The sequence below is a fragment of the Urocampus carinirostris genome, chromosome 4 (assembly GCF_059441175.1).
Source record: "Urocampus carinirostris isolate Australia breed hairy pipefish chromosome 4, RoL_Ucar_1.0, whole genome shotgun sequence".
In the NCBI taxonomy this organism is placed as follows: domain Eukaryota; kingdom Metazoa; phylum Chordata; class Actinopteri; order Syngnathiformes; family Syngnathidae; genus Urocampus; species Urocampus carinirostris.
In genome coordinates this window covers 31,521,522-31,534,743 of record NC_142352.1, presented here as the reverse complement: position 1 = coordinate 31,534,743, position 13,222 = coordinate 31,521,522, and the positions used below count along the sequence as shown (strand labels likewise).

The window sequence follows — 13,222 nt, the reverse complement described above, 5'->3', positions numbered from 1 at the left end:
AGGAATCAGTGATAATTTAATCTATAGTCCACTAGGCCAACACGTAACCCTCCTCTTGTGTTGGGGTTGTTACTGACTTGGTTTGGATTTTGAAGGCATACAAAAACCACATACACTACTTTTGTCTATTGCATCATAGTTTCTTGACTTTTCCAGGTTTATCGATTTGAACAATATAAATGTTTGTAATTGTTACATTTGTATTGTTAGGGTCAGGTTTGACCCGGCTAAAAAACCAAATAATTTAAACACTATCTCCAGCCAAAACTGAAATAGTACATGGACTGGACATACAGTGCATGAACTGCAAGTAAGTCCATCCATTATTTGCACCGCTTATCCTCAGTAGGGTCGCGGTGGTGCTGGAGCCCTTACCAGCCATCTTTGGGCAGTGGGCAGGGGACACCCTGAACTGGTTGCCAGCCAACCGCAGGGCACATAAAGACGGACAACTCACTCACTCGTTCACACCTAGGGACAATTTGAAAGGGCCTATTAAGCTGAAATGCATGTTTTTGGAATGTGGGACGAAACCGGAGTGCCCGGAGGAAACCTACGCAAGCAAGGGGAGAACATGCAAACTCCACACAGTAGGTTCAATCTCATTACCTCAGAATTGTGCTGCACATGCGCTAACCACTGCGCCGCCGTGCTGCACGGGCGAGAAGTCGTTTTTATAAATAATAACCTATGATTTGTTGGGATTGGTGGGAACCAATAACAAGTTTTCGTTTTTTAATCGTTTTTTTTTAAGATAACGACACTCATGATGGTGGATGACACCAGTATAAGCTATTTTGTAGTAATGATTTAGAGGTATTTGTTTAAGAACATCATTTTTTGGTTAGTTAAGAGAATTGTATGTACTTAGCCTATCAGTGTGTGGTATAAATGACGACTCAAGATTTGGGTATTGTATTTGTCTGAAAAAATACATCGAACATCCCTACTGTTCTGATTGCATCCATTCATCATCTGCACGACTTATCCTCAATAGGGTCACGGGGGTGCTGGAGCTCAACCCCCTATTTTCGGGCAGTGGGCAGGGGACACCCTGAACTGGTTGCCAGCCAGTTGCACAGCATGTTTGGATTTCAATAATATAATTTATTATTTAATGTTAAAGATGGCAGCACGGTAGATGTGGTGATTAACACGCAGCCCCACAGTGTGGAGGTTCAGGGTTTCAGTCCAGCTACCGCAGCCTCCTCGTGTGGAGTTTGCATGTTGTCCTTGTGCCTGCGTAGGTTTCCTCCGGGCACTCTCAAATACATGCATGTCAGGTTAGTTGGCCGGTCTAAATTGTCCTTAAGTGTGAGTGAGTTGTCTGTCCCTGTCTTCCCTGGACTGGCCGGCAACCAGTTCAGGGTGTCCCCTGCCCACTTCCAAGATGGCTGGGATGGGCTCCAGCACCTCTGCTACCCTTGTGAGGATAAGCTGTGCAAATAATGGATGGATGAATGAATTTAATGAAATTTCAGGCTTTCCAATAGCAAAAGAAGGAAAGCATAAAAAATACAGATATTGTTAAGATTGTAGGATAAGATTCAAGAATGCCATTTTTTGCAGGGTAATCTATTATGTTTAATATAGCCGTATTGGTCGTAGAGGTCAAAAGAAGGAGGGCACAGGATTGATGAAGATGAAAACGGGGAGTCTGGTCTTTCTGTTTCGAGCAATGAAGAGGAGGAGACAAGGAACTGCTATGGAGCCATGAGCCCTACATTCAAGGTATCGCAAAGAGAAAATACTACCCATTGTTGAAACCAATACTGTTCCCTGAAATGTACACTTGGACCTTCACTCCAGTCTTACTTAGTCATGTGTTGTTTGCGAACAAATTGGGTCTATGAGCCGGTGTTGTGCAAAAAAAAAATTCCCCCTCACGTGAATTGTCCCCCAGAGCAATAGCGCTTATTAGTCGCTCGCATAAGTCACTAAAACGACTTCCTATTTAATTTTGGAGAAAATGTAACAGCAAAGAAAAGCACAGAGAAATTACACCTTGTATAGAAATCACATTTCAGCAAGTTAAATGTATTTACTTTGGTGAAATGACAATGCTTTTTCTTACCAAACGATGGACAAGTAAACGAGTTGCTTTTACCTTGTGATAAGGGTGCAATTAACCAGCGATTCAAACCACACCGGCTGGATCGTATGAACGAGAGAGGGGGGGTCGCCTTTCTGTTGTAACGAAATCTAAGTTAAGCAAGACTATATAAACAGATCAAAGATGGGTGGACAATACAAAAAAAGTCAGCGAGAGAGCAACTCAGCCTAAACCGAACATAATGATTGACTTTTAGGCCCGACCAGCCTGAAATTAGGATCGGCTCAGGTTTAGGATTGGGATTGGGTTTTTACCTCTAGGCTAAAAGTGCCAGACGAAACCTTTTCCCACTTGCAAAAGGCATAGTTGTCCAACCTTTCCCTAATAAATGAACACAACAGTGTGTTTCCTAGTTGAACGGCATTTGGCGCAATAGTTTTGGTGCATTAGGGCCTAGGTAACGTTTCTTTATGCCTGCAAGAAGTTCTAAAAGCCACCAACTTGAAATCTGATTGGCTAGACCAACAGTTCTATTGTCACTTCTTAGGTCTTATGATGGCCTGCAGATCTGCTTCTGAGGGCCTCTGGGCAGACATCTGAACCTAGCAACAACTAATGGCTGAAATGTGATAAATGAAATGCTTAAATATGAAAACACAGTTGTAAGCAGCGCAACCAGGAGAAAAGCAACTAAGGGAGCTGACAGACTATTTGGAAACATTTAATACGTATTGATGGATAATATATATTTTACATCAAATTATTTAGATATTTTTAAGGCCAGCAGAGAAAGTCCTGCAGGCCATCATGGCCCACCTCTGGTTTAAATTAAATCCACTTAAAAATTAAAGCAAAGTCTTGGTGCTTATGAGTGTAAATTTACTGAACATTATTCGCACTGTTTTAAGATAAATAGCTTCATCGTCAAACTCACATTAATAGGCCATTGTACCGTGCCCAAGCAAAATGTTATGGATAACAAGAAAATGAATCGATTTATACACATAACTATCAATTCATACCTGTAAAATGACGACTCATATCCAAACAATTACAACTGGTTCCTGTAATTGTATTAATTTGTGTTTATAATTATTTCTTGTGTGTGAATCAAAAATTGTATGGTTTACAAATGTTGTATTATGCGTGCAAACCATGCACAAAACCACAGCTGCCGATACTTGTCTAACAGTTAGGGATACAAACAAAAAGCTGTGGGTACGCAAAGATAGTCCCTATTTTAGAAATTTTGTTTCGTGAAAAAAAAAAATGTATCTAAGTACACAATCCAGTGGTGGGCCGTCAGGGCCTGCAAGGCCTTCTCAGTTGGCCTAAAAATATCAGAATCATGTTTTGTTAATGATATTTTGTCCATCAATACTTATTGAATACCGTAATTCAGAATGTTCTGTTAGCTTTCTTTCATTGGTTCTCCCTTGTTGCGCTGCTCCCAGATGTTTGCTTTCATATGTAGGCATTTAACCAATACCTTTTTAGCCATTACTTGTTGCCAGGGTCATAAATCTACCCAGAGGCCTTCAAAAACAATTCTGAAGGCTTGGTAGCATAACATCAGTGTTTGATTAAACTGTTGGTTTAGCCAATCAGAATCAAAGTTACCTGGCCTTGGGAAAACGTCACACGTTTCACAAAGTATGATTGGCTGGGGGCAGAAACCAAATTATCACAACAAAAATGTGAAGAAAAAATGCCCTTGTCCACTACTTCAGTCGAATCGACCTTTTCAGCTCTTAATCGGATAAAAATTGGTCAGAAATACAATTGGACTGGCTTTACATTCAGCATTAGTTTTGATGGTGATAGAAAAGAACTTCTTGACATAAGTGAAACACATGGGAAATCTGTATGACAGAGTAATTGAAATCTTCTTGAGGAAAGAAAAGAGGATGGATTTTGTACACAAATGAAAATGATTTTCGGTGAGTAAAATGTGGCTACATTCCTAAAGGATACTCTATATTTATTAATTTATTAATACTGTTTTTTTTATATATGTGTCACAGTTGTAGCTGCAGTAAATAAGCCATATCCATAAAATGTATTGAAAAAAAGTAATTGAGGGGTTAATTGGTTATGACCTAGCACTACTGAAGGCGTAGGTGTGACTTATAAACACAACTACCATAAACAAATCTCTTTTTTTCCCAACAGAAACTCCTCGTTCAGTTTTACCCAGTAAGTCACGTTTTCTTCCTCCATGTTACGTGATCATGATGCTGTATTGTATCTGGTTACCCAATGTTAAACGTTTTCAAACAAACCCAATCAAGTATTTCTAATGCGAAACTGTTTGTGGTTAATGATGTTATCCTCCAGGTGCATGAAAGCTTGTTTTTAATAGTCTGTTAAAATTTTGGGGTTTTACTCTTTTAAGTGATACAGAAACCAGATGTCGGGCTGTCTGTAATTGTAATCGGAAACTATTATTCACAAATTCACATTAAGGGACGCATATAAACAATGGAACACGTCTTTGTTTTAATCTAGATAGATAGATAGATAGATAGATAGATAGATAGATAGATAGATAGATAGATAGATAGATAGATAGATAGATAGATAGATAGATAGATAGATAGATAGATAGATAGATAGATAGATAGATAGATAGATAGATAGATAGATAGATAGATAGATAGATAGATAGATAGATAGATAGATAGATAGATACTTTATTCATCCCCGAAGGGAAATTCACAATCTATTATAATCTATTCTTTTCGGGAAGTGTATTTTTACTCGTATTCCTTGGCAAGAAAAATAGCTTTGCACATACCTAACTGGATTTAACACATTGGCATGATGGACATATTTTAAACTTAATATTTACAGTATGAATGCTGTAGAGTGGTTAACTTGTAATTAGTACATTTGTTTGCTCATTTAATTTAAGTTCGACGTAATTTAATAGAATATCCTCCAGTTTCAAATACAAGAGAATTTCGGTATAATTTCACTGAAGTCTTTATGTATTTATACCTAAGTGCATTTAGGTACACTCAGTAATGCAAATTAAAAAAAAAAATTGAGGGTGATAATTTACACTTCATTCGTCTATTGCATCATAGTTTCTTGACTTTTCCAGGTTTTTCGCAGAGGTTTCGTTCCAAAAACGTCCTGCGATAGTAAAAACTCACAAAGTAGAATATTTTATTTTATCTATTTAATTATTTATTTTATTACTCAAGAACAAACATAGTTTACTGGCTCAAGTATTTGTTTAACAAACAAAAGTTATTTTTAAATATATATTTTTTTAAACAAATTTTTGCTGTACTGTGAAATTATAATTTTGAAGACAATCTTGCTGTTGTTCTGCACTGGGGAGCGCCAAAAACCCATATGTGGGTCCATTGAAAGTTTAGCGGGTGGAGAGGTCCCACTCTGGGTGATGGAAAGCATCTTCCAATGAAAATCTGTGAAGTAGTAAAATTGCAATAAAGAAACCGTGACACAACAAGCAATTACAGTCATGATAATCTTTCCTATTAAATATTTATTGTAACGGTGGCAAGAGATAGGTTGATTATTAGCATTTTTCTTTATTTGTAATAAATGAATTGATTCGTTTTGTTTTCACTTTTTTTCTTTGCACCTTCACACACCCAAAAGTCCAGGTCTAAATTTAAAATATGTGGTAAACCTTTTTTAAAAAATATAAAGTCAAATAAAAAGAAAATACATGAAATGCTTGTCTACAAAAACAATATATTGAGTGTTTATAAATCCTGTAGCAAAAGGTACCATATTTGACATGCAAATATTTACTTGGGGGAATACCTGGATACTACACGAAGGGAAAACACTTTATATTTTGTATATTTTTAAAATGATACGCAAAGGCTCACTCAAAAGTTGCGCTGCTAAGTACAAGTCAAACTACCTGAAATTGTCCTTTATATGCTTTAGAGACATCAAAAGGTTGAAACAACATATTTAGTGTCTGTCGTGTGCAGGATACACATATTGTCTTCACCTGATTTGTTGCCATAACAAAGGCAAAGAATGCAAGAGAGACGAGCATTGACAATCTCAGCTCTCTGTTTCTCTGACTAGGATGAGGCCAGAAGCAGAATTCCTTCGGATGGGAAATGTGTGGTAAGTTGGGATCAAAAGTCTCCACCGGCTGACTGTTTACGGGCTGTATGAATTTGTTACCGCTATCTGCTGACAATATTGATGTATTTTCTTGACTTATTCTCTTAGAGCAGGGGTGGCGAACACGTGGCTCTAGAGCCGCATGCGGCTCTTAGCCAAAAAGAATGCGGCTTTTGCATTATCATATTTTCCATGTACTGCGGCCATGTTTCATGTTTAGTTTTTTTTTCTGTGTATTGAGGGCTGATACTTTCCCTGAAATAAACACAAGAACAATACTTGTTTTATTGCAAGGAGAGGAGTGTGTTATGGGAAATAATGTTTTTAATAGCATGTGTGTGTGTGTGTGTGTGTGTGTGTGTGTGTGTGTGTGTGTGTGTGTGTGTGTGTGTGTGTGTGTGTGTGTGTGTGTGTGTGTGTGTGTGTGTGTGTGTGTGTGTGTGTGTGTGTGTGCGTGTGTGTGTGTGTGTGTGTGTGTCTGTCCTTCTTTCATGGCAGGTCAGTGTGTGGTGTGGCTCTTTGACTCTCACAGTTAAAAATTTGTGTCAAACTTGTTCGCCACCCCTGTCTTAGAGGGTTTCAAAAAGACACATTTTTTTAAAATTTGGCACAGTTTTGCAGACATGTTGCAAAATATTCCAGACGCCGGGGGACTAAAAGTTGACGCATTCGGCTCATATCCTCTAAAACTGTGACATCATCTGATGAACACAAGAAAATCAAATCAAAATGGTGAATCCCGTTAACACAACAAGAGGCAGCCCTTGCATTCTTTTTTGTGTGTTTTTTGCCGCGTTGGTGCAATATTGTCAGGCTACCTCGCCGTTAGCATTGGTGCTGCCCCCAATAGCAGCCGGCTAGCCTGTCGTGTTCATTGGTTTATTCTCGACTGGGTTCGTGTTTGTTGCCGTAGCTGTTTTTCCCTGCTGGTTTCCAGTTACCCTGTCTGCTTACTGTTCAGTTATTCCCCATTAGAAGCCGGCTAACATGGCGTTTCCATTGGTTTATTCTGTGTTCGTGTTTGTTGCCGTAGCCGTATTTTGTTGTTGGTTTCCGGTCAGCCTGGCTGCTCACTGCATGTTTTTAGTCGACCAGCTTTGCGTTTTGTCTGCTGAGGCTGCATCCGCTTTATGTCTATTGTCCTGGTTAGACTCCTTTAGCTCTCCGTGCATTATTTTTGACAGTTAGCATTTCGGGTGCATGTCCTTTGTTCTACCATTACTCAGACGCAACCCCTAAGCATTCTCGACAAAAACTACCCTAAACTTTACTTAAAACACTTGTAACCTCTTTGACTTATCAACACGTAGACCAATATGGCAAACGTCTTGCTCAAGTGACGGTATTCTTCACATAACTTCACAGCTCACTAAGTCAAATACAAGACCCCCTGTCTTTAAAATGCATCTAGGAAAATAACGAGAATATACACATGAAAAAAAAATATATATACATATATATATATATACATATATATATATATATATATATATATATATATATATATATATATATATATCATTTCTTAAACATGTACTATATTTCTCACATTTTGCATGTTTTAGAAAATACACCTTTGACAATCCCTTTACATGGTCAAAAACCAATATTAAAGTGTGCCATTTTTCTCAGATCACAGAGCGTACAGAATCTTTGAAAAAGAGGTGAGTCCTATGAAATCTCCCAGAATGGAAATACTGTTAACCAGCAAGAGGTAAATTTCAATTTCTGGAAATAAGGGGGTCACGGGGTTAACTGTACAAATACAATAATCCCTCGTTTTTCATGAGGGTCACGTTACAAAATGACCATCAAAGTACGAACCTTTACTTAATTACTCTGTTATACACTGAAAGAAAAGAATAAGCCCTATTTACAGGCTCAAGCATTTGTTTAAATAATAAAATGACAATACTTTATAGAGGTATTTTTACATATAACCTTTGTATTATATACATATATTGTTTTTCGGGTGAAATTTGCCATTTTTTAATGTCCAAAGGTTGGCATGTATAAATGTGTTTAAAGTTTTCTGATTAAAGATATAAATTTCACCATCTTTAGCTGAGAACACAATTGCAAACTATATTTGGATTCCGCTTTTCACCTGTACAAAATTTACATTAAACAGGATACTTTATTTTGACTGGCATAGAACATACTGTTCTATTGTAAAAAAAAGGGGGATAACTTCCCTTTAAGCCACAAGAAATGTTTGGTATTTCCTCTTTTTGCCAAAGCTCCAACGTCAAGAAGACTTCCCAACCTATTTGTGTTTCAAAAATTGACAAGAAGCTGCAGCAGTACACCCATGCCCTTGAGGTAAGGCCTTAAATGGATCGCAATTCGAGATGCTAGTTTTCTAAAAATCCGTACAATAAGATTGATTGTTCAAAATCCTACTTTTATTTCTCAGGTGTCCGCTAAAGACTGCAAAACAGCTGGTCCAGTCCTGGCAGATGTGCTAAGTCCGATCACCCAGAAAAGGAATCTTTTTGAGGCTGGAGGCACATTTAGCCAAATCCCTCTTCAAAACATATCACCAAAGGTCAGTTGAAATATGATGAAAAAACGATTTGATCATTACTTAACAAGATAACAAAAACAACGTTAAGATCAAGACCTTTGGTGAACTTTTCAGGTGACAACTGTATCACTCAAAACAAGACATACAACCAATAAAGTTAGATGAAAACAAGATAAAAACAATTGAATCAATAATATGCAGGACTTTTTTTAAAGCATCGTTTTAAGAATACAAACACTGCTCGGTGTAAATCCTTTGTCGGGCCATTAATGAAAGAGCAGGGGGTTTTAGACGAAACGAGTGCTGAATGATTATAGTGCATTCCAAAAAGAATTGGCAGAGGAACGTAGTGCATTTCTACCGGTCAGAGGGATTAATAATGACTCACTGTTCTCTAGAGGAAGGTGCATGTACTATCTTTATAGTATCATTTTTTATTTTTTCGGGTGTAATAAATATTATTATTGATGGTTAGATTTTTGTAGTATTTATGTAGTACTTTTGTAGTATTATTTTAGTTTTGTTTTTGTAGTATAACTGTAGTTTTATTTTTGTAGTATTTCGTAATATTTCTGCAGTATTTTTGTAGAATATCTGTAGTATTCCCCTAATGTTTATGTCGTCCTATTTTTTAGCATTCTGTCATATTTCTTTGTAGTATTTTTCTATCGTAGTATGGCTGTGATATTTTTGTTGATGTTTCTGTAGGAGTATTTTTGAAATAGTACCATATTAGTATTTTTGTAGTATTTCCATAGTAGTGTTTTTGGAGTATTTCTGTCATAATATTTCTGTAGTAGTATTTTACTATTAGAGTGTTACTGTAGTGGTATTTTTGTAGTACTTCCATCATATTATTCATGTAGTAGTATTTTTGTTTTATAGTATTACTGTAGTTGTATTTTTGCAGTATTTCTGTAGCATTTTGCTTGGTCTTTTCATCATAGTATTTTTGTAGTATTAATTTAGTAGTTGTGTAATATTTCCGTAGAAGTATGTTTGTATTACAGTGTTACTGTACTAGTGTTTTTTTCTTTTTTTTGGTGTAATAAATATTATTGATGGTGTAATAGTCGTCTGTAGTCTGTACATCCCTTTGAGATTTCTTGTGATAAGGGGCTATATAAATAAACATGACTTGAATAAATATGGCTCAAACCAAGAAGTTTCTTAAAAGTCCGAATCATCCAATGGGATGCCACTTTACATCCCGTCTGGGCATGCCAGCTTTGGCATAGAGATCACAGTGGTACGTGTGGTGGCTACAACCAGAGATTAATCTCAGACCACAATGATACACTAGTGTCAAAGACTGCAAGCAGCAGGATGAAGCTCACATCTCCATAATCAAGAGCAGGCAAAAAGGCACTGACTGAGCGACTATAAATTGCCAAATCATCAGCATACACCCATCCATCCATCCATTATCCGCTCCGCTTATCCTCAGCAGGGTCGCGGGGGTGCTGGAGCCCATCCCAGCAATCTTCGGGCAGTGGGCAGCGGACACCCTGAACTGGTTGCCAGCCAGTCGCAGGGCACACAGAGACAGACAACTCACTCACCTATTCACACCTAGGTACAATTTGGGCAGGCCATTTAACCTGACAAGCATGTTTTTAGTATGTAGGAGGAAACCGGAATGCCCAGAGGAAACCAATGCAAGCATGGGGGTAACATACAAACTCCACACAGGAGGTTCGATCTCATGACCTCAGAACTGTGTCGCTAACAACTGCGCCACCATGCTGCCCTCATCTGCATTGCAACACTGAGCTTCTGGCTATTCATTTCTTTACCTCAAGAGATGTTGAACACATGGCAGCCACATGAACACATTGTACAGTACATGACAGGTTCTCTGCAAACTTGGTTACAGCCTGATCAGACAATTTCATACAACAGAACATTGTCCACAGTGACAAAAACTGTTGATAGGTCAAGAAACAAAATAAGACAAATTCTTTCATAGCCCAGTGCTCTCAAAACCTCATCAACTCCCCATAGGGAAGCAATGATGCTGTGGTGCTGTTGCCTTAAACCCCACTATTGGAATTTTAGAATACCTCAATCCCTAGCTGTCTCGCGGTTTACTTTTCGTGGATTTGATACTTTGCAGATTTTCACCGTGCATTGTGTTATGCAGCAGATGGCACACAGCAAATGCTATCATGGAAGCGGGTCATGGAGGGCTCTTTATGTGTGTGTATGTTGAGTGGGTGTGATTGTGCGCAACTATGATAGGCCGGTGTATACAGTCACTTAAACAGCCGGGCGGGCACACAAAACCTGGATATCTTCTATGTTCCCTTTGGGTGGGTCCAGTCCAAATTACATTCCAATGTCTGTAGATTTGAGTGAAGTGAACCAGGGAGTCAGTGTCACGCTTATTCTTGGCATACACATTCTACGTAGAGTAAGTGGTAGACGGTTTTCCCATTCCGGTAGTGGTACCCAAAGTCAATCTTTCTCATTATCCGGTTGAAGCGGTCCAGGCCTATGCAGAACAGTATGGGGGTATACACAATAACTATACCTGTATTGTTTATAAATATACCTTTATCCTTATTTCTGCCAATCATTTCTTCTCACCACTTGTGACATGTCCATGTTTTTGTCATCTGATTACTTTATCTTAGTCTTTTCTTTTATCTTTCCCAGTAGCCAGTATAATGCCTTATTTTGGATGTCTTGTCTCTACAATTTTTGAAGGAAATCTATTTAGTGGTTCACACGTTCTTTCCTGTCTGCGTTTGGGAAATAAAACCTGCCTCACAACTTGTGCACAGTTATATTTATATTCATGCAGTGCTTGTTTTGGCCATTTTCATCCATCCATCCATCCATTAGTCGCACCGCTTATCCTCAGTAGGGTCGTGTGGGTGCTAGGAGCCCATCCCAGCTATCTTCAGGCAGTTAGCAGGGGACACCCTGAACTGGTTGCCAGCCAGTTGCAGGGCACACGGAGACAGATGACTCACTCGCTCATTCACACCTAGGGACAATTCAAACCGGCCAATTAAACTGACATGCATGTTTTTGGAATGTGGGATGAAACCTGAATGCCCGGAGGAAACCCACACAAGCACGGGGAGAACATGCATACTCCGCACAGGAAAGCTGGTGCCACGCACGCTCCAACCACCCTGGCCATCCTGGAAAATATGTGTTTGTTGAATCCTTATATGAGCTTTAAAATGACATACAAGGACAGTATAAAATGGAATTTGTCAAACACGAAAATACAGTCAAGTGACATTCATTCTTATAGCCCTTAATCACAAATACTGTAGCTGTTCTCATTTTGACCTCTTAGGGAGAATGTGGGGATTTGTAAACAAGATGTACACATTTGCTATGAAAATGTTTTAATTTATTCTCTTCAAATTGTTTTTGTCGGATTGTGAAAAACCCTGAGTAAAGACAGTATTTAATTGCGTTTATGCTTTACTGACGTCGATGCAAACTGCAGTTAACATTTTATTTCAGCCTATTAATCTGTTCACCAACATTATGTCTATGCTAGGGATGTTTTTAAAACAACGTATGTTTTATATTCAAAATATACAGTGGATATAAATCTCCATGGCTGTGAATTCATGCAACACAGTGGGAGTTTCACATTCTGTTTGAATTATTTTCCCCGTATTTTTTATTTTTATTTTTATTTTCAGGAAATAAAACCTGGTGATGTTCTAAAGAAGAAAACATTATGGGAAAGACCTCTGGCTTCTTCTGAGGGGAATAGCAAGGTAGCTATTTTAGCACAGATGCAATGCTGCAAGTAGTACAATTAAGTAACATTCCTGAGTGTATTTAAAAAACCCCCTGTTTCCTTTTTTCTTATTTAATTTTGTGCCAGGAATGCCCAGCTGGTAAAAAGTACAAGTATGTTGTAATGGCTCATGGCAAGTATGAGGTTTCTGATGAGGACGGTTGCAGTGATGATGCAAACTGGACAGGTAAGCTTGATTTTAGCAGCGAATGACTAGGGCTGGGCGGATGTATCCACCTATCCATATTATCGATACTTAGCAAGTACTTTGATCGGATCAATACTATTGTTCTGGTATTGATACCTCGCTCCTTCAACAATTTCCTCAAATAGTGTTTTTTTTTCCTGCAAAGATAGCGCACCTCCTTTGCCTCTCACCTAGCACTCTCTAAGCAACTGACTGACAGGCACACTTTTAGCCTCTTGCCCTACCTGGCCATTGATTGGCCGGCTGGGTCCTTCTGGCAAGCAGAGAAAAGGGCAACAGAGCGAAAGAGCAGTGAGATCCATCGGGCCACCCCTACCAGAGTGGAGTGGACTTTCAAAGTGGTTTGCTTCAGTGGCAACATCATCAATTTACATAAAGACATTAAAAAAACGCTGTCCCTACAAAGAGGAACGAATTGTAAACAAAAATGTCAATATGTTACTGTTCCTGAACATTTTGATCTGTTGTCACTATGGCAACAGAGCCAAAATCGCTCCCTCTGAGCTGAGAGCCAAAGGCTGGGAATGAGAGCTAAATGATACC

At 38.5% G+C, this 13,222-nt stretch overlaps 1 protein-coding gene across 1 annotated transcript in view; it reads left to right on the top strand.

Moving 5' to 3' along the window:
- Positions 1 to 13,222, top strand: part of LOC148367313 (uncharacterized) — a 42,900-nt gene that overhangs the window by 19,798 nt on the left and 9,880 nt on the right. Inside the window, exons 6-13 of the mRNA XM_088334174.1 lie at positions 1,609 to 1,731; positions 4,226 to 4,249; positions 6,131 to 6,172; positions 7,805 to 7,836; positions 8,413 to 8,494; positions 8,589 to 8,720; positions 12,371 to 12,448; positions 12,559 to 12,658. Coding sequence (XP_088190300.1) covers positions 1,609 to 1,731; positions 4,226 to 4,249; positions 6,131 to 6,172; positions 7,805 to 7,836; positions 8,413 to 8,494; positions 8,589 to 8,720; positions 12,371 to 12,448; positions 12,559 to 12,658 — 613 coding nt within the window. The remainder of the gene's footprint in view (positions 1 to 1,608; positions 1,732 to 4,225; positions 4,250 to 6,130; positions 6,173 to 7,804; positions 7,837 to 8,412; positions 8,495 to 8,588; positions 8,721 to 12,370; positions 12,449 to 12,558; positions 12,659 to 13,222) is intronic.